The 22,586-nt window shown below is 45.7% G+C and overlaps 1 protein-coding gene across 1 annotated transcript in view; it reads right to left on the reverse strand.

Annotated features, from left to right (window-relative positions):
• Positions 1–22,362, reverse strand: part of TDG (thymine DNA glycosylase) — a 214,487-nt gene extending 192,125 nt beyond the window's left edge. The window contains exon 1 of the mRNA XM_086919167.1: positions 22,207–22,362. Within this exon, the coding sequence (XP_086775293.1) occupies positions 22,207–22,229 (23 nt within the window). The 5' untranslated portion in view covers positions 22,230–22,362. The remainder of the gene's footprint in view (positions 1–22,206) is intronic.
• Between the last annotated feature and the right edge of the window lie 224 nt (positions 22,363–22,586).

Raw genomic sequence — 22,586 nt, forward strand, 5'->3', positions numbered from 1 at the left:
TGACAAATGAAGAGGAGGCGGTACTAAGGAGGGACAAACAAGCTCGTTGACAAATCAGACGCCAGCATTTAGGACAGACAAGGACACAAGCCAATGGCAAATATGGGCGGAGAGTAGGCGGGGCTTCTATTCCCTACTCCTTTACAATAAGTCTTGCAACACATGCGCTGGCTCTAGGCTCGACCTAAAAAGGAATTACATGCCCACATGGGTTAAACTGCTTTACTTCACACACTTCTTTAGTCGAGTTGGCATTCTGCATGTCCTCCGAGGAACTGTTATTTTCAACTTGAATCACGCAGTGATTCATTCCTATCACCAGCACCCCAAATGCTCCAATGCATTTTGTCCCATCCAAACGTGCATCGCTCAACATTCCTCCACTGCAACTACTACTCTCCGTATTAGCTACAACCCCCACCTTTTTAGTCTTTCTTTGATACAGATCAACCCTTATCCACCTTTGAACATTAGACGATGTTACATACACACTTGAAAAGGTAATCTGAATTTTGTCAGGCCTGCACAAAATTGTCCAGGCTTCATTTTAACGATAACACAATTCTCTACCCATCTTTGTCTTCGATTGCTTTTGCATTCTCTGAGAACTTCAACTCCTCTCACACCGTCTTGCTTCAAACAATTTGGAACAAATGTTGTTTGTCCTTCTCTACCACTCTGAACAATGTTTGACTTCCTACACTGTTAACACATGCGCAATGTGCCCATAATGCCTCCATTACCACTTTTGCAACATCCAATCTGCTTTTGACAGGCAATTCAGTTACCCCTATGACCAACCTATTTGCCCTTTGGAAACTCCAGTGATTCTAAAACACCTTCTTGAACCATTTATCTTAGCACGTCTTTCTCTTCTTGTCGAAACAACACTGGTATCCCCCTGACTTCCTGCCTCACCAGACTAGGTCTTTCCTTCAAAATTAGCCTAAGGACATATCCCTCAATGCTCTTTTCTTTAAACACTTCATTGGTTTTTTAGAATAGTCTTTCCCATAATCACTAACACCGCGCTCACCATAACGTGATCTCTGCCCCTAGGGCTGATGACAATATTTAAATCATACTGGCACCTATTGAAGTATTGGCAATCCCGATCTAGACACATCTTTCATTACAATATTCTGCACTTAAACAATATGTCTGTTCTCAAAAACCTCCACACCTCGATTTACATTCCTGGAAACAGTGGGATTCATATCCTTTGCTTTAAATTCACATCTTTCCCACAAATCTTCAGGAACTATTGTAAAAATGGAACCCGACTCCACCATCAGCTCTACCAGCTTGTTACTGATCGTGAACGTTGCTTTGGGTCTCTTCTTCCATCCTCGAGTCTCATTCACCTCCCCTACACTTAATACTTTTTCCTTTATTTCAATTTCATTTTCTATTGACACCACACTTTCTTTAGCCTTGCCTTTACACAGCCTTTTAAAACACACTCTCTTCCCAAAATGTCGGCAATATTTCTGCAGTGCAAAACATTTGCTAAAGTCAGACGTGTGATAAATACTTTCACATCTGGTGCAGGATTTTACAGCTATCAATCTTTTCCAAAAGCACCACCCCCTCATGGACAACTGTTTCCCATCGTCTTGCCCACATCACCGACGTCATAATTTACATCATCTGATGCTGCTACTTCTGCTGCTTGCTGTTGCAAGAAAGGTGGCACTAGAGGAGACACGCAGAAAGTAAAATTCCCCCCAAAACGTAATTTCTGTAACCAAATATACAGAAGCCCACAGTCAGCAGCCATTGACTTAACTGATGTACCGGCAACGCCAAGAGAGCTTCACAAGTCAAATGTACACATCGTGTTAAATCATTAGCACGAGGAAACACAGCTTTAAAACGATACAATTCTTAACAAGCATTTGCAATGCAATAGGTCTCGCATTATTAAAGTTAGAGCTATTGGCATTGTAAATGGCAATGCCTTTTATTTATGTTTTTGCTTTTAACCCATTGCCTGCTGATGACGGAACCGCTCCGTCATCAGCTGCGGTGGCGCTGTGCTGATGACGGAGCGGTTCCGTCATGGCCCGCTCGGAGCGCCTGCGCAGCGCGAATTCCGCGCTTGCGCTGAGCGTTCCATTGAGCGGGGCGGGCCATGACGGAACCGCTCCGTCATAAGCACAGCGCAACCGACGCTGGTGACGGAGCGGTTCCGTGCACAGCATGCGGCCGCCGCGCGGCCGCCCCGCCCCCTTAGCACTACGGCGGAATAGCCGCCGCAGTGAAGGGGTTAAAACATAAATAAAAGGCATTGTCATTTACAATACTAATAGCTTAAACTTTCGCAAAAGTGAGACCTATTGCACTGTGTCTGTCAGGCCCTGTGAGCGGCGGCTTCTGTCTGAGCCTATGTGCACCCCTCCGGGTACAGGTGCTTCATTTCTGTGACTAGACATTCCATTAAATTAGTAGCTGATCAATAACAACTTTTTTAATGAATTACATCATTTTCTGGTGTTTAGATCGTATCTGATAGACATCTCCGAAACGAAAGCTTGTGGGCCACATAAACCTTGGGGGGGTGCAAATTCCCCTGGAAACATTACTCAGATGAACTGTCATTCTTTCTCCCAGTAGCACATCTGGAGTGACAGTGAAAACTGTAGTACTCGCCCTGTTAATTACGACCTTGCTGCCTCGGCTTACATACAACAACGTTTCGCAGCTGACGTCCACGCACAATGGGGGAAGGATGGAGGCGATAAAAAACTGGTGTGTAACCCGTCACTTGCAGCATGGAGTGCTATACGCATGTGAATAGCTAAATGACGGGGTTTCCACTTTACCCAGAGATGCAAAAAAAAAAACGCATTGAAGAAGCATTCTAGTGGAAACAAGTAAAGCAAACACATGAATCACAGAACGAACTCGACAAAAGCAGGCTTCTACGTCAAAATAACAATTTCAGAGAATGGATTTGGTGCATTTTTCTGTTGCATCAGATACATGGATTTATAATTAGTGCCCACCCACAGCTCTGCTCTGCCATTGTCCCACAGCAACTCTCGGTCTCCTGCACGCCCCTGCTGACTTCGAAAGCATAACAATAAACCGCCTGTGCAGGGCTGAAGTGCCGCTCTCACTAGACCACAACCCACGCTGCCTCCTCACACATAGTGCCTGCCCCGAGATATTAAACAGAACAGGTTCGGGCATCACACTGGCCGTTGTTTGCACCCCCATGGGGCAGACACAAGCTGCACACAGTGTGCATTCACGCTACCACTTTGCACCCGGCACTTAATGCACTGCACTAACAAGAACGCATGTGCACCTTTAACACTGCATCTGCCCCAGCAAGGCGTGCTTTTCCACTGCCCCATTACAACACTAGCCCCCAATCCTGCAGGCTCGACAAGTGCACAGCGAGCACTCACCTTCTCTGGTGCCCCTTAGCGCTGTATGCCCGGTGAGCACTTTGCAGCACTTCGCGCTCTATCGCATTTTGCTCCAACGACACTGCCCGTACTGCACCCCCACCTCCACCTTTATCAGACCCTGGATGCACTCTCCTAGGGTGTCAGCCAGCAGGCAGTGCAGCGGCAGCACGCCCAGCACCAGCAGCAGGAGCAGGGAGCCCCTCGTCCTGGCTCCCCGGCGGCCATTATCTATTATCTTATTCCTGCAGCAGGCGGTACAGTGGAACCAGCCAAGCAGCAGGCATCACATTAGTAAACAAGATGTGCACACGCACTCCTGAAAACTAAACTTAGCGTGGAGGCGGGACTTCCGTCTTGTGCGCGAATCAGCGCCCACGGAGTTCCTGGCCCGAGTAGCAGTGGTGACGCGGGGCTCCCATGCCCGAGGGAGAGCCCCGCGGAGGCTACAGAACACCGGATTGGCGGTAAGTGGGACTGTATTCGGGAGGGGGGGGCGCGTGTGTGTGTGTGCATGTGTGCGACGGCGGGGGTGTCTCTGTATGCGTGCGTGTATGTGCGCTCGTGTGTGCGTCTCTGGTGAGGTAAGGGGGGGGAGCGTGTGTGTATGCAGTGTGTGTATGCGACGGCGGGGGTAGCTTCTCTGTTTGTATGGGTGCTCGTGTGTGTGTGTGTGAGCGAGCGAGTGTCTGTGTGTATATGCGCGCGCATGTATGGGAGGGAAGTGCACGGCGCGGCGCGGGACGGAACGTGCGCGTTCGCGCACCCAAATCTGGCTTTCAAGCTAGTAACACCCTGTTGTCCCTCATTCCCCCGAGTCAGGCAGCTATAAGTCTCCGCCTGGACGCATCCTTCGGATGCTTATTCCTGGCTCGACCTAAAAAGGCAAATGCATGAGGACTCTGTGCGTGGGTGTGGTCACAGAAAGTAGGATCCTCGTATAAGTTGCCAGGATGTGTTCTCAACCCAGTTTGTGGTAACAATCTACTCCAAATCTAGCATCTCAAGACGATCAGTGACACATACATTAAAAAGCACTGTGTCAAGAACACATACCTGCTTAAACAAACAGCCTACTTTGTATGTTATTGACCCATCCCTGGACAATCCAATCACAATCCGAAATATAGAATAAACAACTGAAGGAGTATTATGAGAAGAGGAGCCACACACCACAAAGCATTCCTGTTCACTTTTCCCAAGTATGGGGCAAGATCACTAAAGGCCCTACATGAGTTGGGGGTAAGAAGCTTTGCGCAAAGTGGGTCAGAGCAAAGCCTTTGAAAACCTGCTTTGTGGAAAATAGGACCACTGGAATTAGTCTAATTACTAATATGGTTTGAAAGGAATATGGAAATAGTGTTTTTTTTTCTTTTTATGTGTGCACTAGAGGATCCAGGAATTGAAAAGTAGAAACAATTTCACTGCCACATCATGGTATCATGCACATGTATTCCACATTTCATCTGGCAATGGCAAGCACCCTGAAGCATAATGCCCTCCCTTCTCAATGTCAAACAACCAAGATTGAAAGAAATACCTTACAAGTGAAAAAGTGGTATTCAAGAGTGAGAGTAATGGCTTGTTGGTTTCGTCATTCACAGTATCCGCAGGTTCTCCAGTGAGGCACAAGTAAACTTATTTGTAGGCTGTGCCTTATGGCTAGTTTTTGTTTTGTGCATTTAGCTATACAGTGAAGGACAAACATGCATGGCACAACCACTAGAAACTTGGCAGAGGCCCCAAAATGACAAAGAGTGCTTGCAGCAATCACCACTCAAGGTGGGATTCAAATAAGGTAGATAGAGGTGAGAAGCTTGCTAACACAGTTTAAAACATCTGCACAGGTGCACCACACAATAGTTGCAAAAGTTCAATGAACAAATATAAAGTTTGTTTGCTACACAAATGATTGTTCCAGGTTTTTTCTTTCATTCCAATTTTTCTCATTACTTTAAAAACATAGTCACAAACATCAAATTCCAACGTGATACAGCCAATGCGTTTCGTCCTACTAGAGGGCTTCTTCAGAGCGATAATAACTTGGATGAATTCAGTTACAAAAAATGGTAGAGTCAAAATAATTGCCAGAGCAACAATCCAATTGTCATTCCTTATGTGGACCACGGTTAATTGAAGTACTTAGAATCTAGTATTCTAGCAGCGGCCCTCCAACTCCTAAATATAGCGAGGAGACAGAAGACAAGAGTGTTGAATAGTTCCAAAACGGGGGCACCGTTACTTGCGAAAGATAATGCGATTAACAAAAGACTATTCCATGAACAGACAATCCCGGGGTTAAGTATTACTCAGTGTATTTGATCCTTATATCAGTGACACAATAGCAGTCATTCAGAAATGCCCGCAAGAGCGCACACTTAGTTCTGTAAGCCTACTTATGTTCGCCACAAGGCTCACATAAAGGCCATCTCATTAGTCCAACAACCCTATGCGGGGCACCCCACCTATTCCAGTTCGAATGTACGCTATATATGCTCGAACAAGTGTCGACAGACGGTATTTTGACTGTCACAGCCCTCCAAAAGCCAAGTATCACGGCAGAAAGAACAGGGGCAACATAAAGAATGACAATTCAATTGTTGCTCTGGCTGTATCACTTTGGAATTTGATGTTTGTGACTATGTTTTTAAAGTAATGAGAAAAATTGGAATAAAAGAAAAAAGCTTGAACAATAATTTATGTAGCAAACAAACTTTATATTTGTGTATTGAACTTTTGCAACTATTGTGTGGTGCACCTGTGCTGATGTTTTAAACTGTTATGATCCTATGAGGATTTGCCCTGTGACGGTAGGGGCATACCAGTGTGCACGCACTCCCTAAGAAATATATGGGGGTTAAAATAGGAAAGGGATATAGGTTTAGGTTCTGTATTTTTTTTTAAAGGGCTCCACTGGCGAATTTTTGGCTTAGCTTGCTAACACAGGTTGGATTCGTACTGAGTCAATGGTTGGTATGTATGTGACTCAAAACTGGAACCCTCGTGGAAGAATGAATAAAGGAGTAAAGCCGCTCAATGGAAGAAAACATACAATCCTGAAAACTTGGCTTGAAACCTCCCTCTGCCTCATGTTAGGGTCTCAATATCTCCCGTGATTCGGGCGGTGAGGGAGGTCATATTTTCTGAGTGACTGGTCTCCTCTTGCAAAGCTCTTCTCGTTCAATGATAAGAAGCCTAAACCTGCTTCAGGTCAGGATCTGGGGCCAATCAAGCTGGCCTCTTCTTTCCAGTTACCTGCTTCTAGAGGAGTTTTAATCCGGGCAGCATCGCTTCCTGTCAGTATCACTCCGGTGCCCGACAGAGGCTGGTGAAGAGCGGGCACGTGGCAGCAGCCTCGCGCTAAGAAGAGACACAGGCCTGGCCCGCACTACGCAAACATAAATACAATATTGGAAGCAGTTACCGGCGAAGGACCCGGTGCCAGTAACAGCGCTGTCATCGGAGCCCTGTACAAGGTTGTACCCCGTTAATTATTTACGTGTCGGCCACTGAGACGGGTTGCACTGCCAGACAGACTCCGCCGCAGCCTTGGGGGGACCTTCACAGCCATAAATGTGACCGAGGACACAGAGAAGACCATATCTGCTTCAGCAAACCTTCTCTCGACAAACCTGGGCCACTTATGATTTCTTGACAAGTATGAATGAGCTCAAAGAGAACGAAGCCAAACTACAAGAACCCGGGAAAGAGGGATACAATCTGGGCAGTTCCGTAGAATACAGTGTCACCTATTAATAAACTCATTACACAGACGTGTAACCTGATACAGACGGTGCCGGATTGTCCTGGCTGACCTGTGCCGTCTGCAGGTGCGGATGACTCGCACTCGCCCTCGCCCGCCATGGCAACAGGGGCTTGCAAACACGAGCCTTCAGCCAAGGTGCGGCCAGGAGTGCAGTACAGCGCGGGCCCTGCACCACAGCATGGCGGGAGCACAACCCCCAGCCCCCCGCTTGCAGAATCCAGCATCCTCCTTTCATGTAGACTGAAGGGATGAGACTAACAGAAACAGAACAAGTACCCACCTGGTCCCAGCGCAGCCAGAGGCAGGCGGCGGCGTCCAGTTGCGAGTCCCCGGTGCACCTGGGCAGCAGCTGGTTTGAGTTGACCCCATGGTGGCAGCAGCTCTTCTTATGCACGGGGTTAGCTAAAAGCTCGGGCTACGAAAGCTGCGCCATGGAAGCTTGGGGTGATGGAGCGGTGGGCGTTGCCGTCTACGAGCTCGGCTTCCCACGCAGCTTCCAACAGCCTCTCGCTCTCTCTCTCCATTAGGCACCGTTTGTTCCAGAAGGAACGCGGCGGAGGAGAGGGGCAGGAGGAAAGAGCCCACCCCTCTCTGTCAAAAGTAAATAACTGCCCTCACGCCGCCGCCTGCAGCGGGACACTGACAGCCGCGTGCACGGGCCGCCGTTCCCAACACCTGCGCGCGCTCACTCCAGTTACCCTATTGAAGTCGCTGGATGCGGCGCGAGGACAGAACCATCCGAAAAAAACGTAACAAGCAAATTAAACCCACCACCTCACGTCGTTGCACCGAAGCGCTGCCTCCTCCGCCCCCCACCATGCTTCCGTAATAGCCCGATTTGCTTAATCCCCAAATTAAAAGCTATTTGGTGCACAGGCCCGGCGTTATTGCTCTCACTGCTCCGAAGAACATTTTCCCTGCCGAGGACAATTTGAATTGGCATGTGGGTATGTCCCCCCACTAGTGTACCTTGATGTGCTGGGAAATAGTTACGTTTTGCCATAAGATAAATAAAAGGCGAGATTGTCTGCCCCGAGCTGTAAACTGCTGCGTGTGCTGCTGAAAAGACGAGGTAACAATGACAGACAAACACACGCACAAAAAACAAGCATTGGCTGCGCAGCAGTAAAGCTGCACGGCCGTGAAAGGATCATTTGCACATTAAAAAAAAGCCGCAAGCGTGCACTCTCCCGAACTTCCGGTCTCGGGATGTGCACGCTCACGGCAGTCGTGGGGCAGGACTTCCGACTTTGAGAGAAGCCCGCGCCCTCAGAGTGGATGGCAGCAGAAGTCAGGAGAGGCAGCTGAGGCGGTAAGTGGGGCTTGGCACCTGTGTGTGAGGTGTGTATGGTGTGTGCGTATGGTGTGTGGTGTGTGCGTGTGTGTGTGTGTGCGCGCGATTGAAAGGCTGACTGGCTGTGCAAAGTTGGAGCAAGAGATGTGCACGGCTGGGGGGGCGGGGCCAGAGGGGGCGCGTCCACGAGATGTAATCGGCGCTCGTGGCCAGATCTAGGTCGCTTCACAAGGAACTCGGTAACAATAGGTCTAGCGAGACCTAAAAAGAACATTCATGCTCACAGCCGCAATCCGCACACCAGCGCATGCACTAAGGTGCCCAACCAAACTAATCAATAGTACAAAACACCTTTACCTATTAACAAAAGGAAGGAAAAAAAGCACAAAGAAATAACTCAGGACATATAGAATCCTTGTACCTGAGCGGCATACCCACGTTACGACAGGCTCTACCTTGCAAAACGGGCTGGGGCAGACTAGGTTCAGAATCCACTCTTGCAAATCATCCAATACTGCATCAGAAATCCCAATACCTTGTGCACTCAACTCAGAACCATCACACACCCTAAGCATAGGAGACAGAGCATGCTGATCACCCACAAAATTATAGGGGTGATCAACAGAAATATCCTTTACAGTCTGAATGTTCTTAGCTTCTTTATCTGAAATCCTGATGACATCTCTTTTACTCCAGCAACTTTTGTTTAGCAATAGCACAGAACCCTTGCAAACCCTTTCCACTCGAACAGGCAAGGAACTTTCACAAGCACCCAATCACCCACCACATGTAACCTCCTTAAACTTCCTGTTCTTCTTGTCAAACAGTTCCTTAGAATGACATTGATTCGTAGACAGCATGGCTGATACCTCACATAGATTCTCCAACTTACCCTTACCAAAATCTCCAATCCAATCAGGACACAAAGCACACCTCGGGAATCTCTTGAGTCACAAAACAAAAGGAGAGAACCCAGTGGCGTTGTGAGGTGTAACCAAATAAGACCAAACTTCCTTGCCCAAAAATGACCACCTCAAAACCCATGGCCAAAGCAGATTGGACTCCTTCCTTGAAAAAATGGGTTTATCCGCTCCACTAAACCAGTAGTTGAAGGCGAATAAAGAGCTACCTTCAAGTGCAAAATCTGATAATCCTCAATACATTTTCTTAGCTTGTGCGACATAAAATGTTTGCCATTGTTGTTAACAAGTTCTTTAGGAACACCTTCAATAGAATAGAGAAAATGTGCTTTAAAACGTAATAATGGAGTCGTGTTAGGAGAAGAAGTGAAATCCACATACACCCATTTGGAAAAATAGTCCACCAGTACCATCATATATCTCGGCGACACAGGAAGATGTTCAAACGGGCCTGCTAAATCCAAAGCCTCTTTGTGACAAGCATTATCCGGAAATGACACAGGATGAAGCAGAGACTCACAAAGCCACCAGAGTTTGTCAGATACTAAACAAGTGGCATAATCATCAATACATTTAGACACTTGCAAATCCATGGCCGGCCACCAATAGAACTGCTCAAGAGCCTTGCAAGTGCTACCCATACCTAAACTCCCCCTTGTGAGCTTCCTTTATCAGTATCTGTCTTTCAAAGACGCAGCAGGCACATACATATTTACATGTAGCTAAACACCATCCAATAAGGATAACTCTTCAGATACTTCCACATATGAATGCAAAGCAGCATCCACACTGCTCTCCCTAGACCAGCCATTAACAATGAAAGAAGACACCATCTACAACACAGTATCCTTTGTTGCTGCTTCAAACTAAACAGAGTGCGAAACGGAGCTAGACCCATGCAAAAAGCTTGCGCTAAAGCTACAACCACCTATGGCTCCTTCACACAGACCAACTGTTCCTCTTGAACAGGCAACCTGGACAGGCAATCTGCCAGTCAGAAAAACTTCCTGAACGTTATTCAATGTACATACACTGGCACCTTTCTTCAAAGGGTTTCTTAAGGGTTGCACCACAAACGCATACCCTTTAACATAACATGAATAACATTTGCTCAACCCTAGAAAAGATCAGAGTGGTTATTTGTCTTTAGGAGCCTGAGCATCCTGAATCGCCTTGATCAAATACATTTTTGGTAAAATACCTTTAGGACTGATACTGTGCTTTAGGACTGCTACTGTGCCCTAAATAATCAAAATTGAGCACTCAATTTCCACTTGTCTGCATGCAGAGTTATGCAAAACTCCTTCACTCTTTCACATACCTCAGATAATATACCTTGTTATGCTCGTTCAAAGAAAAACACAAAGACTAACATATCATCCTGGAAAGCCTGGAGCCCACTATTACCCCCTAACACAGAGTCCATATATCTCTGAAAGACACTAGCCACAGAAGCCAAGCCAAAAGGAAGCCTGGTGAATTTGTAGGCTTAAAACGGTGTTACAAAAGATGTAAGCTTTTGGGAATGCTCATCCAAAGGAATCTGGAGGTATGCAGACTTGAGGTCCAATAGAGAAAAGAACTTTGTATTACCGATGTTAGATAAAAGTTATTTTACTTTAGAAAGAGGAGGACACTCCACAACTATGTTTTTGTTGAGACTGCAGAGATACGCAAACCACCTAATATCGCCATCCTTTTTGTGAACTAAAACAATGGGACTGACCCACTCAGAAGACACAGCTTCTTTAATGATGCCATCCCTTACCATTTGGCCCAATAATTCCTTCAACTCAGATCTAATGCTCAATGGAACATGGCGAACTTTATGAGTTACTGCGATGGCACTCTTCTTAAGTTTCATTGAATGGATATAGCTATTTATGCACCTAATGGCCTGCCTGAAAATCTGAGGACACGTTTTACCAACACTGTTCACCGAAAGCTGATCCTAAATATGAACAAGAGAAATGGGAATTTTTGAAAGTCTAACTGGGGTATCAGGACCAAGAACTAGCATAAGTCCCAACTTAGCCAAATCTTGCCAACCAATAATAAGCCTTCCCTTAATTGCAACATAAACTTTGGTGAACACCATTCTGCTCAAACATGTGACAAGTTGCTCACAATACCCCAGCATATCAATGCCCTGATCTCCGTAGGCTTTAGGATGGTTATCAGGTTCAGATAACACAACAGAAACACCACAATGAGCATTAAAACAGTGTATCTATATTAATTGTGACAGAATCACGCATAATATCAACGATTATAACATCCCCCAAATTCACTTTACATACAGGGTCTTTACCCTTCATTGAAGCATCCGAAACCACCTCCGAATTGAGCATCAGATTAGAAAAATCAGTATCATCATTGTCCGCAATTTCATTACTAAGCACTTTAGTAAAATTCATGCCCATTTTACAAACCCATGAAAATGACATAACTACTTACACTTAGTGCAACAGCTGGACAAAATGGATAGGTTTCCAAATTAGTTTTCGATCCGCATCTATAACAAACTTGGTTTGAGTTTTGTGTTGAAAACTTAGCATTCTTGTCTATTACACGCATAAAATCAACAGGTTAAGCTTCATCAACAAAATTAACTACTCAAACACTCTTGAGAAATGGAACACGTGATGGCAATTGAGCGTTTAATGTTTTTTGCTGGATCCAATATTTCACCGAACGATGGAGCGCTGCAACTCAATAGTCTTTCTTGTATTTTGTTCGAATAGCAACTGTACACAAATTGATCACGCAGGTATCAAGTTAAGCAACAAAATTACAAGTAACAGCAAGAGACCTTAAAGCTGAAATACATTTCTCAACAGATTCATCAGCAGATTGTTTTTTTTAAGAAATGTAATCTTTCCAAGAGAATACTGAGTTCCTTCGAAAATTTCTGTTGCCGGTGCGCAACAGCTTCAGCAAGCTTATTCCCATCTCCAGCCTCAGCAGCAGGAGGAACAGACTTTGGCAAAGTGTCAAAAACTTGCTGACCTTCAACGTCCAGATGGGAAAATAAAATGGCTCCTTTGTGTTTAGAGTCAAACTCATCTTTCCCCACTGCCACCAAGTAATTCTCAAAGGAGTGCAACAATAACTTCCATTTAATTGCAGGTTTAGTCGGATGCTGAAGAAAATGGGTGACGAGGGCCAAATTAGTAGCTGCCACGGATGCCATACTCCGAACACTAGAAAAAAATAAGCCAACACCAGGAATTTCCCTAGAATACCCATAAAAATAACAATTGTACTTCAGATCCTGGCGAGTAAATAGGGTCTCTTGTTTCCACGTGAGGGAAAGGAAGGACACATTCTCAGATATCCCCCGCTCACCCCCTTGGTAGCTGGGTAGGTTGGCCAAGCTTATCTTCAAGGCAAATGTGTAAAGTATTCCAACCATGCTCACAGCAACCCAATGATGACACCACAAATGGACTCCACGCAAGTTTCATAAAAAACGAGTATAAATGTATATAAAAAGATTTACAATAAGACCACACGATATAAATCCAACATATGCGTATTTGTAATATTCTTCCTGGCCGGTTGTTAGCCCAGCCAGACCTTGTAAGTTCTGGCGATATTAATGAGCACTTCTAAACGTTCCACTGCAGTCCTACTGCAATGCTATGCAGTCCGTAATGCTAGAATCAGGCACTTTCCAATGTAACAATTATGAAATGCGTAACGCAACAATCAGGTACTTTGTTATGCAGAAGTAATGCAATGCGTAATACACTAATCAGGTAGTGCGTTATGCAGGAATAACGCAATGCATAATACACTAATCCGGACGTTTGTTATGCATAAACAATGCAATGCGTTATACGAAAATCAGGTAGTTCGGTATGCAGGAATAATGTAATGCGTAATATGCTCCAGCACCGATCACCGGGCCTTAGGCGGTCTCTCCGCTACTCGTGCTGACTCTCAGTCAGCCTCTGTCAACAGTTGCCCCCACACGGGTATGTTGTAAACAAAGAGTGCAGCTCCGCACTCTGGTACTGGTACTGCTACTCCTTTGGCAAGTATGGGCCGGAATATGACCCGAAGCAGAGGCTCGCGCTGCAGTAAGGGGAGAAGCCGACAACGTCTCCCTCCGAGCCCGCACCGCTCCCCAGGCGTCGACACATGCTACCTGGGGGGTGCGACCTCTCTCCTATTCCAGCGACTTGGCTTCCGATGCAATCTCTGTGAATTTCGGGCGGGGGGACTCAGACTCTCCCTTGACGAAGTTGGTTCGAGGTCCCGCTCTGGCAACGGCAGGTTCGGGTGGGCAGCTCAGCTCCCCCGGGGCTGCCGGTCCGGGTCGCTGATGCTACGAAGATCTCAGGCTGCCACAAGGCACATGCACACAGCGTCGCCAAGACTCACTTGAGCTTTGCGTGCATGATCACAGAGAACTCCTCACGAAGGTCTCAGGCTGCACGAAGCACACAGCGTCGCTGAGACTCACTTGGACTCCAGGCGTGCACGATAACAAGGCAATCCTCATGAAGGTCTCAGGCTACACAAAGCACACGTACACAGCATCGCTGAGACTCTCCTGGAAACATTGGTGTTCTAGAGTTTCCACAACAGGGAGCCAGCTCACCTCGGGCCCTTGGGGCAAGTTACTTCCGGACTCAGCACACAGCAAAGTCCTTTCAAGCAGGGGGGACACCGCACACAGCAAAGTCCCTTTAGCCTCTACTTGGTTAAAACAGCATACTGCAGGCCAGCCCAAGATCACACAGCAAGGGTCAGTCCTTTCCTTCAGTCTCTTCGGTTGTTTCTTCCTTGACAAAGGTTCTTCTTGACCGCAAAGTACATTCAGTCTTGTTCAAACTTGATCAATCAATTTCTCCAAAGTTCAGGGGCTTCAGCTCTCATAGTTATACCCTAAATGTCTTTGAAGTCTTTGTGTTCAGGGGGCACTGACTCCTGTTCAAACCAGTTCTGGGTGCCTCCATGCCAGTGACACCTTCATCCTTTAATTAGTGGGGGTCTGGATTCTCAATCAGGAGATGGGACCATTGTTTTATGGCAGCAACCCAGGCCTCTTCGCATCTAGGGGCTACTCCTCCCACTACACTCAAGATGCAGGGCAGCCTGTTGCTGTCTCACCTCCTCCCTGGGTCAAGACATTCCCCAGATCCTATCACTTTCAAATCCAGACAGTCAATCCACAACAGGTAGAGACACACAGAAATGTTAGGGCACAACAATCCAGGCACTTCTGAAAGAGTGGCTTCTAAACACAATGTAAACACCACCTTCATAAAAAGATGTGTTATTACATTGCGAGTTCAGCCACACTAAACTTCACCTCTCCATCTTAAGCCTTTGGGGAGATAGGATGGAAAACATATTACACAGCCTCCCAATTCTATCCTATGGGTAAGATGGCCCTTCCACAGTGAAAAACGAAATGGAGATTATTTCACTGTCAGGACATGGTACACACCTTAGTATATGTCCTACCTTTCACAAGCACTGCACCATGCACAGGGGGTACCTAGGACCTACCATAGGGTGTCTGATGTGCAGAGAAAGGGAAGGGTAAGGTCTGGCAAGTGGGTGCACTTGTCAGACCATGGCAGTTTAACAAACTGCGCGCAGGCACTGCAGTGGCAGGCCCGAGTTCCCTCTTTAAGGCTACTTGTGTGGGTGGCACAATTAGTGCTGCAGGCCCACTAGTAGCAGTTGCATTACCAGCCCTGGCACACATAGGGCACTTTACTAGGGACTTTACTAGTAAGGCAAACATACCAATCATGGACAACTAATTACAATTACACTTTATACAGGGAGCACTTGCACTTTGACACTGATCAGCAGTGGCAAGGTGCCAAAAGCATCTAAGTTGGCAAAACGAAATCCATCACAGCATCCAAAATAGAGGAGGTAGAGACAAAATGTCAGGGGTAATCACACCAAGGAATGCTAGGTCTAACAGGCCTGAATTGGGACAGGTGTATAAGTACTTCAAATGCCTGTCACCGAAATACAGGCTACAGATACGTCAGCCATGGGTGGATTAAACTTTGGAAAGCACAACAAAAGAAATCCAGCACAGTGCTACATATTCAGACACAGCTGGGTCAACCCTGAAGAAAATCACAGCCCAACATGCAGTGCAAAGGGAACAAAGTATCCGTAATCATCTGTCACGTAGCAACACACTGTGCAGATCAGTGCAAATGCGCTCAAGAAAACAAAGTGCAACATGTGGGAGAGCCCATCAAATATGTGCTTCAATCACAAGCAATCTGTGGTAATTGCCTATGCATTACTCTGTGCTAGCCAGCTGCACTCACATGGAACACACTACCTTTAGGACTCTAGAATGTAAAGAGTGCTTGGTCAGTTGCTGCTGGCTGCCCTGTGGCAAGGACATTGCTGTACCTTAAACTTAAATAAAGAAGCTCTGTTCTGTTGTTATCCTGCCTGTCTGTACTTCTTCACACTGGCAACGAGCGAAGAAGATTGGACCCAGCAAGATCATCATTAATTTGATGACAAGAAACAAAAGGAATGATTGCAACATTAAGACGCTCTTTGACAATATTGAATACAAAGGTAGGCTAACTGCAGCATTAAGATGCTCTTTGACAATATTGAATACAAAGGTAGGCTAACTGCAGGGAAGATATATGTTTCATGCAGAGGTGACAGCATAATCAGCTGGTTTCACCAGGCCGACCTAGGTGTGTCTTTAGTTCCTGGTGGTGATCCCAGCCTTATCCTCAGAGACATCTCCTCACCACCTGTTACTTCAAACCTTGACCCAAGTGAGAGCTGTGCAAATGTTATTTCTAATGTGAGTGATTCGAGCTGTGTTCTACGTTCTGAATTCAAAGAAGTCTTTTGCGAGAGGATGGGTTGTCTATCGGGTTACACGCACAAGATTATACTAAAGCAAGATTCTCAACCTGTAACATGTAAAGTACGCAGTGTACCTTTGGCCAGGGCCGGCCTTATCCTTAATATAATAATCCTCTGAGGATGGATACATATGTGCGTGGTGGCCCCTGGCAGGGATTTGGCGGCCTCCGGCTCTGTTCCACTTCCAAACACCTTCCTGCGCTCCGGAGGAGGCTCCGCCCCACCCGGACCCCCTCTTCCGGGTCCCCCTACCTATGCTCCCTGCCCAGGGCCACCATGAGCCTAGAGCCGCCCCTGCTTTGGCTAGGAGGGAGTCTATGCTCGCCAAGCTTGAGAAATCAAAGAAAGAAGGTATCATTGTTGAAACAGAGGCTAGTGAATGGTTGGCTCCAGTGGTTCTAGTAAGCAAAGCTTCTGGCGTGGTACGCTTATGTGTGGATCTTCACACTCACAACAGTGCGATGGTTGCCGACAGGTACCCTTTCCCAAACATCAATGAAATGTTAGCCCAGTTGAGGATGCACTTATCTTCTCCAATTTAGATCTCTGTGCTGCATATCATCAAGTCAAAATTGATTAGTCCATGGACTTAACTGCCTTAATAACCCCTTTTGGAACATACAAGTTCACACATCTTCCTTTTTGCTTGATCTCTGCTACCTCTGTTTTTCAGAGAGTCATGGAAGACGTGTTGAGTGGTGTTGAAGGAGTTAAGATATACCAGGATGATGTTTTGATCCATGGTTCGTCTCAAAGTGAACATGATGCAAGACTGAGGAGTGTGCTTGAACGATTCAGTGCGAGAGGTCTAACTCTGCGTGAAATAAATGCAAGTTTAATCTTTCTGAAATTGACTACTTGGGTCACCGTTTGACCAGTGATGGAATTAGGCCCAGAGATCGCCTGTGAAGACCATTTAGAAACTTTCCGTCCCGCAGTCCAGAGATGAACTAGTGACCTTCCTAGGAATTGCTGAGTACTACAATACATTTGCTCCACTGTTGGTCTGCCGTACCTTTGTTCTCAGGTCCCTTTTAAAGAAGGGTGTGAAATTCTCCTGGTCTACTCAGTGCCAGTTGCAATTCGAGAAAGTCAAGAAAGCTCTTTGTTGCACTCCCGCTCTACATAGCTTTGATACTATTCAAGCTCCATTCTCGCCCCCGATGCCAGTTCGAGATGCGTGGGTGCCGTTCTTAGACCAGGGTCTGCAGGGAAGAAACTATCCTGTTTTTCTCAAGAGCTCTCGTTGGTCTAGAACTTCAATATTCGGTAATTGAAAAGGAGGAGTTGTGCATTTTCTGGGCAATAAAGAAGCTCAAGAAATTCCTCTGGGGTACCTCTTTTGTTGTTCATTCAGATCATAAGCCTCTAAAAGATCTATTCTGTAAAAAGTAATAAGACGCTGTCTTCTCACGGATATGTAAGTGGGTCATTGCCCTCCAGGCCTTTGACTTGGTTGTAAAATACATCCCGGGGGTGGATAACAAAGAGGCAGACTGTCTTTCTCGCTTGGTTCCCAATCAAGCAGACAAAACCTCTCTTGACCCTGGAGATACCTGGGAAATTGATGACTTCAAAGTATGTGAGGTGGTCGAAGGAGTTGTTTCTGAGTCAGAATGGAGAGACTATGAAAAGTGACATTGACTTGCTTGATGTGTGCAGATTAGTGTCAGGAGGGTGGACGGGTATCAAGAGATTGACTGAAGGTGTCTGGAAATTCTGGAATGTACAGAATAACCTTTCGGTGAGTGATGATTTACTTTGGAGGGGAATGCGTGTGTTCCTCCAACATCCCTCAGGCAGAAAATAGTCTGTTTGGCTCTTCTGGGTCACCAAGGCATCTCCAAAACCAAGGAGAGGGTTTGTCTACACTTGTGGTGGCCCGGCATGGATATTCTTGTACAGCGAATGGTGAGAGATTGCATGGAGTGCAATGCCTGTGATAAATTTTGCAAAACTAGGGTTCAACCAATGATTATACAAGAGCCTCCCATGTGTTGTTGGCAGCATGTGGCCTTAGATCTGTTGGGACCTGTCTCCTCCAAGAGGGGTCAATCTTATGTTCTTGTCTTAATTGACATGTACTCCAACTGGTTGGAAGTCGAAGTCACACAGATCATAGAAACTAAAGATGTCATAAAGTTCTTAGATTAAATTTTCTGCAGGGAAGGTCTTCCTGAATCTCTACTGACCGACAATGGTGTACACACAGTTATCATTAAGAGAGATAGAGGAGTTCTTGACCAAGAAAGGAATTGAACACAAGCATTGTTCTCTCTATCATCCAGAAAGTAACGGAACGGTAGAGAGATTTAACCGTGCTCTGAAAGAATCAATTTAACTGGCCAACAAAACCGTGACTGGAGGGCAGTAATTGTAGGGCGAGTTATGGTTTAGCGCTTAACTCCACATTCTACCACTGAGAAAGTCCTTTTTGAGTTTTTTAGAGGACACACTCCTAATACTTACGTGTTTCAAACTTGGATGAAAGGGAAAGGTACCGATATTGACACTTGTGAAGATGCTCAATGGTGCGCTCGTCAGGATCTCAACTCAGCTAAGAGAAAGGCCAACTTTGATACCAGACATGCGGTTTCTCGCACCTTGGTTAGCGTGGGTGAGTGACCGTGTGAGGGTAAGCATTCCCCAGAAGTGTGATAGTGCAAAATTCTCCACGCCTCGTGCTGCGACTAATCTATTTCTTAATGCTGTTAAACTTGACGATTGGCGCATTTAGAATTTGAGTAGAATTGTTCCTGTGTGTTCCTGATGGCAGGGATGATAAATGTGTTTCTTCCAGGGTTGTTTCTCCTCTGCGTAGGAGCACTCGCACTTGTTAAACTCCACGGAAACTACCTAACTATGTTTTGAACTGAATTAACTTTTTATTCTCTCAATGTTATATTTTGTATTGAGAGGAAGGTGTGTGGTAATTACCTTTGCATTACTCTGTGCTAGCCAGCTGCACTCACATGGAACACACTACCTCTAGGACTCTAGAATGTAAAGAGTGCTCGGTCTGGTTGCCAAGTACTGAGAGTCAGTTGCTGCTGGCTGCCCTGTGGCAATGACTTTGCTGTACCTTGAGCTTAAAATAAAGATCTGTTTTGCTGTTATCCTGCCTGTCTGTACTTCTTCACACAATCCAGAAGAAACGCTGATGCTCTGGTTGCGCTGACTGTGGGCTCCTGTATATATGGTTACAGAAAGAAACCTTTTGGGAAATGTTGCTTTCTGTGTGTCTCCTCCTTAAGTGCCAACTTTCTTGCAACATTTGGCGACAGGAGTTGGCGATTTATGGCACTTTTGGGGAGGTCACAGTTATTGTGCTGTAAACTTTCACGCTGTCCTGCGGTAGCTGATCTGGATTACTTCACTACCAAGATTGCTTAATGTTGGAAATTCTGCAGGATTTGCGCAGTCTTGTTGAGCCTGGTGTGTTTCAGTGAGTCATCTGTCTCATTTGTGCATTTCTCCTCTGACTGATCTACGCACAGCCTTCAGTACTTGGAGACAGCAGCAACTGACTAAACCGATGCACCCGCAATGCCAAGAGAGCTGTACAATTCAGATGTACACGTCCTGCTAAAGCATTAGCACAAGGAAAAACAGCTTTAAAACAATACAATCCTTAAAAAACTACTCATGCTCACAGACGCAATCCGCACACCAGCGCGCGAACAAAGGTGCAGGACACACAGAACAGCCAAGCAAATCACTAGTACACTTGTCTACTGTCCTTCTGTTCATATCCTTCATTAATGCAGATAATTCCTCAACAATCTTTGATATCGTGATAGCCTCCTTAAGAGTTAGGTTACATTTTTCTAGCCTCTCCTGCATTTTTTGTTGTAGCACTGCACAAGTAAATGGCCCTTTATTAACTCGTAAGTCATCTCTCCAAATGTACACTTTTTGACAACTCTTAAACATGCTACAAACTCCTCTACTGTCACATATGGCCTCTACGAACGAGTACAAAACTTGCGTCTTGTTATCGTCAGTCACTGACTTTACAAATCTAATGTCTAGCTTTGCTTGGCTACCTTGTAAACATCTGTTATGGAGGACCTTGCAAGTCTACTGCAACTGGCAAGAACTTGAACGTACGCAGCGTCTCTAGCAGTTCTCAATAATACTCTTGTCTTTCAGGAGAGCAATTTTGACCATTCAAGGTTAGGAAATAATTCACAAATATGTGTATGCAACTTCTCATTCTGTCTGAGGTTGTTCTGAGTAATAAACAAAGTTAGGTGGCTATGTTATTGCCGGAGAGCCTTCCACGAAAGCATGTGCAAATGTAAGTACATTTTGTAATCCCGGCTGGGCAGTTCAAATATACACACTTGTGCTGGGATGATGGCTGGACAAGTGTTAATGATGCACATGCAAGAGCCAGACAAACTTGAGCAATAGGTGACCTTGCTGTAATTACCTCTAGGGCGCTATATGGCATGCATTGCTTCTTTATGCTATGATTTATGTCCTTTCTCTCCGTTTAGAGTGTCGACCTCTGTTTAACTCTGGCTTGGACAGCGTTTACTTCCTGGGCAGAAACAGAAAAATGTCAACAACGCTAAGACGGGTTTAGATCGGAAAGCTTTATGTGGCTGTGCCACTACTCCAGTTTGCACTTCGGGTGACCCGCACGAAACGAACGGCAGAATGTGGGGACGTGTAGCAGTGGAAAAGCTCTTCAAGTCAGTTCTGTTATGTGGGAGGGTCTTTCAGATGTCGCCCTCCGCATTACTTAGCTCCCACACTAAATGCAAAATTCATATTCATAACGGGTTGCTATGCTGCCACGCTAGAGATATGGCTTGTATTCTGCACCTTTATTCTAAGTGGAATGTAAATTTTCGGGTCATACATTTCTAATTAATCACAGCAGCGTCGCTTGTCACACGTCCCACCAGGCTGTGACGTATCATTTCATTCAAAGATGCTAATGCGAGTTTCACTCTTCCTCACCTCTTGAAAACAGGTGATTGCGGATTGTGCTCGTTGCCAAACTGCAGTAAATTTGGCGATGGAACTCCTTACAAGGTTTCAAACTTATCTACTAAGTATCGGAGGTCACATTAAATTTGTGGAAGCTCACATTCAGCTAGGACCGGTTTGCTGGAATGGAAACTATTCTAGAACACTGTGCACATTACATTCTATATAAGGCTGCAGAATGCAGACACCATCTAGAACAGTTACCACTGAAGGGAAAGAACGAGGTATCAACATGAAAGTGCGACCAAGAATATTGAGAGCACTCAGCAGCTCAAAAGTTAATACAACATTGGTTTGGGGCTAGAGGAACAATTGGCAATGATCGATGTTTAACGAGGCCTTGTGTACTTAAAGGTTCACAGTTCTGCGCCTTCCTAACTCAGGAACTTACAGGGGTGTATCGAACTATCCGGAAAAGTTCACTAAAGCACATTCTGTACTTTAAAGTGAATAAATATATTATGTCCATTTTCGAACTCCACCCCTTACAACCGTTGGTGTTATGATCGTTTACTAGTCACAACGGTCTAGGACTGAAACATGCCAGCCAGCTAAAAAAAATTGCAGATAAGACCTCATAAAATGCTTTATAAAGCTAGTCTGGGCGATGTATGTGTCACACAAGCCAAAGGCAATTTAGAAGCTATTTAGGGCATGTTATTGCATGATGGCAATTATGCAGTGGGGTCACGGTGCCTCCTTTCTCACGGGTGCCTTTAAAACGAGGATGCTGTGAGTATCCATCCTGGTACCACTCGTCTACTGGAGGTTTGCTGGTCCCCGCGCCTTTTCTTCTTTGTACAACTGCTGCTGGAAAAGAAGACCCCGCGCATGCGTAATCGGTCGTAGTTAATTTTCCAATTTTTCCGTCTTGCTTAGCCCTATTATTCCTTTGCGATCCGTAGACACCAATTAAGCAGTGCTCACCTGCTGGGGTCCTGTGCCTCCATCCTGTTGTTATAATGTGCCTTTCAGACACAAGCTGAGGACAGTACGCTGTATACAGATGCTACAGTATCCCCAGGTTTCAGCCAGCTCCTGAACGGGAAGGCTGAAAGATTCACTGCTGACTGGGTGTTGCAGTGGGGGAGGAAAATGTACGTAAATAGACATTGAAATAGGACTGTGACTAGCATATAGACATGAGAAAAGGACAACATTTCACTACGCTTTGTGTCAACGCTGACCTTAAAGCTCTTGTGTTGGTAGCTATTCCTCGGCACTGTACGCCATCTTTCACATTAAAGCCAGTTTAGTCATCACTCTAGTTATATATTCCAAGTATGCGGTCATTATGAAGTCGACTT

Source organism: Lissotriton vulgaris, chromosome 1_1 (genome assembly GCF_964263255.1).
Source record: "Lissotriton vulgaris chromosome 1_1, aLisVul1.2, whole genome shotgun sequence".
Taxonomy (NCBI): domain Eukaryota; kingdom Metazoa; phylum Chordata; class Amphibia; order Caudata; family Salamandridae; genus Lissotriton; species Lissotriton vulgaris.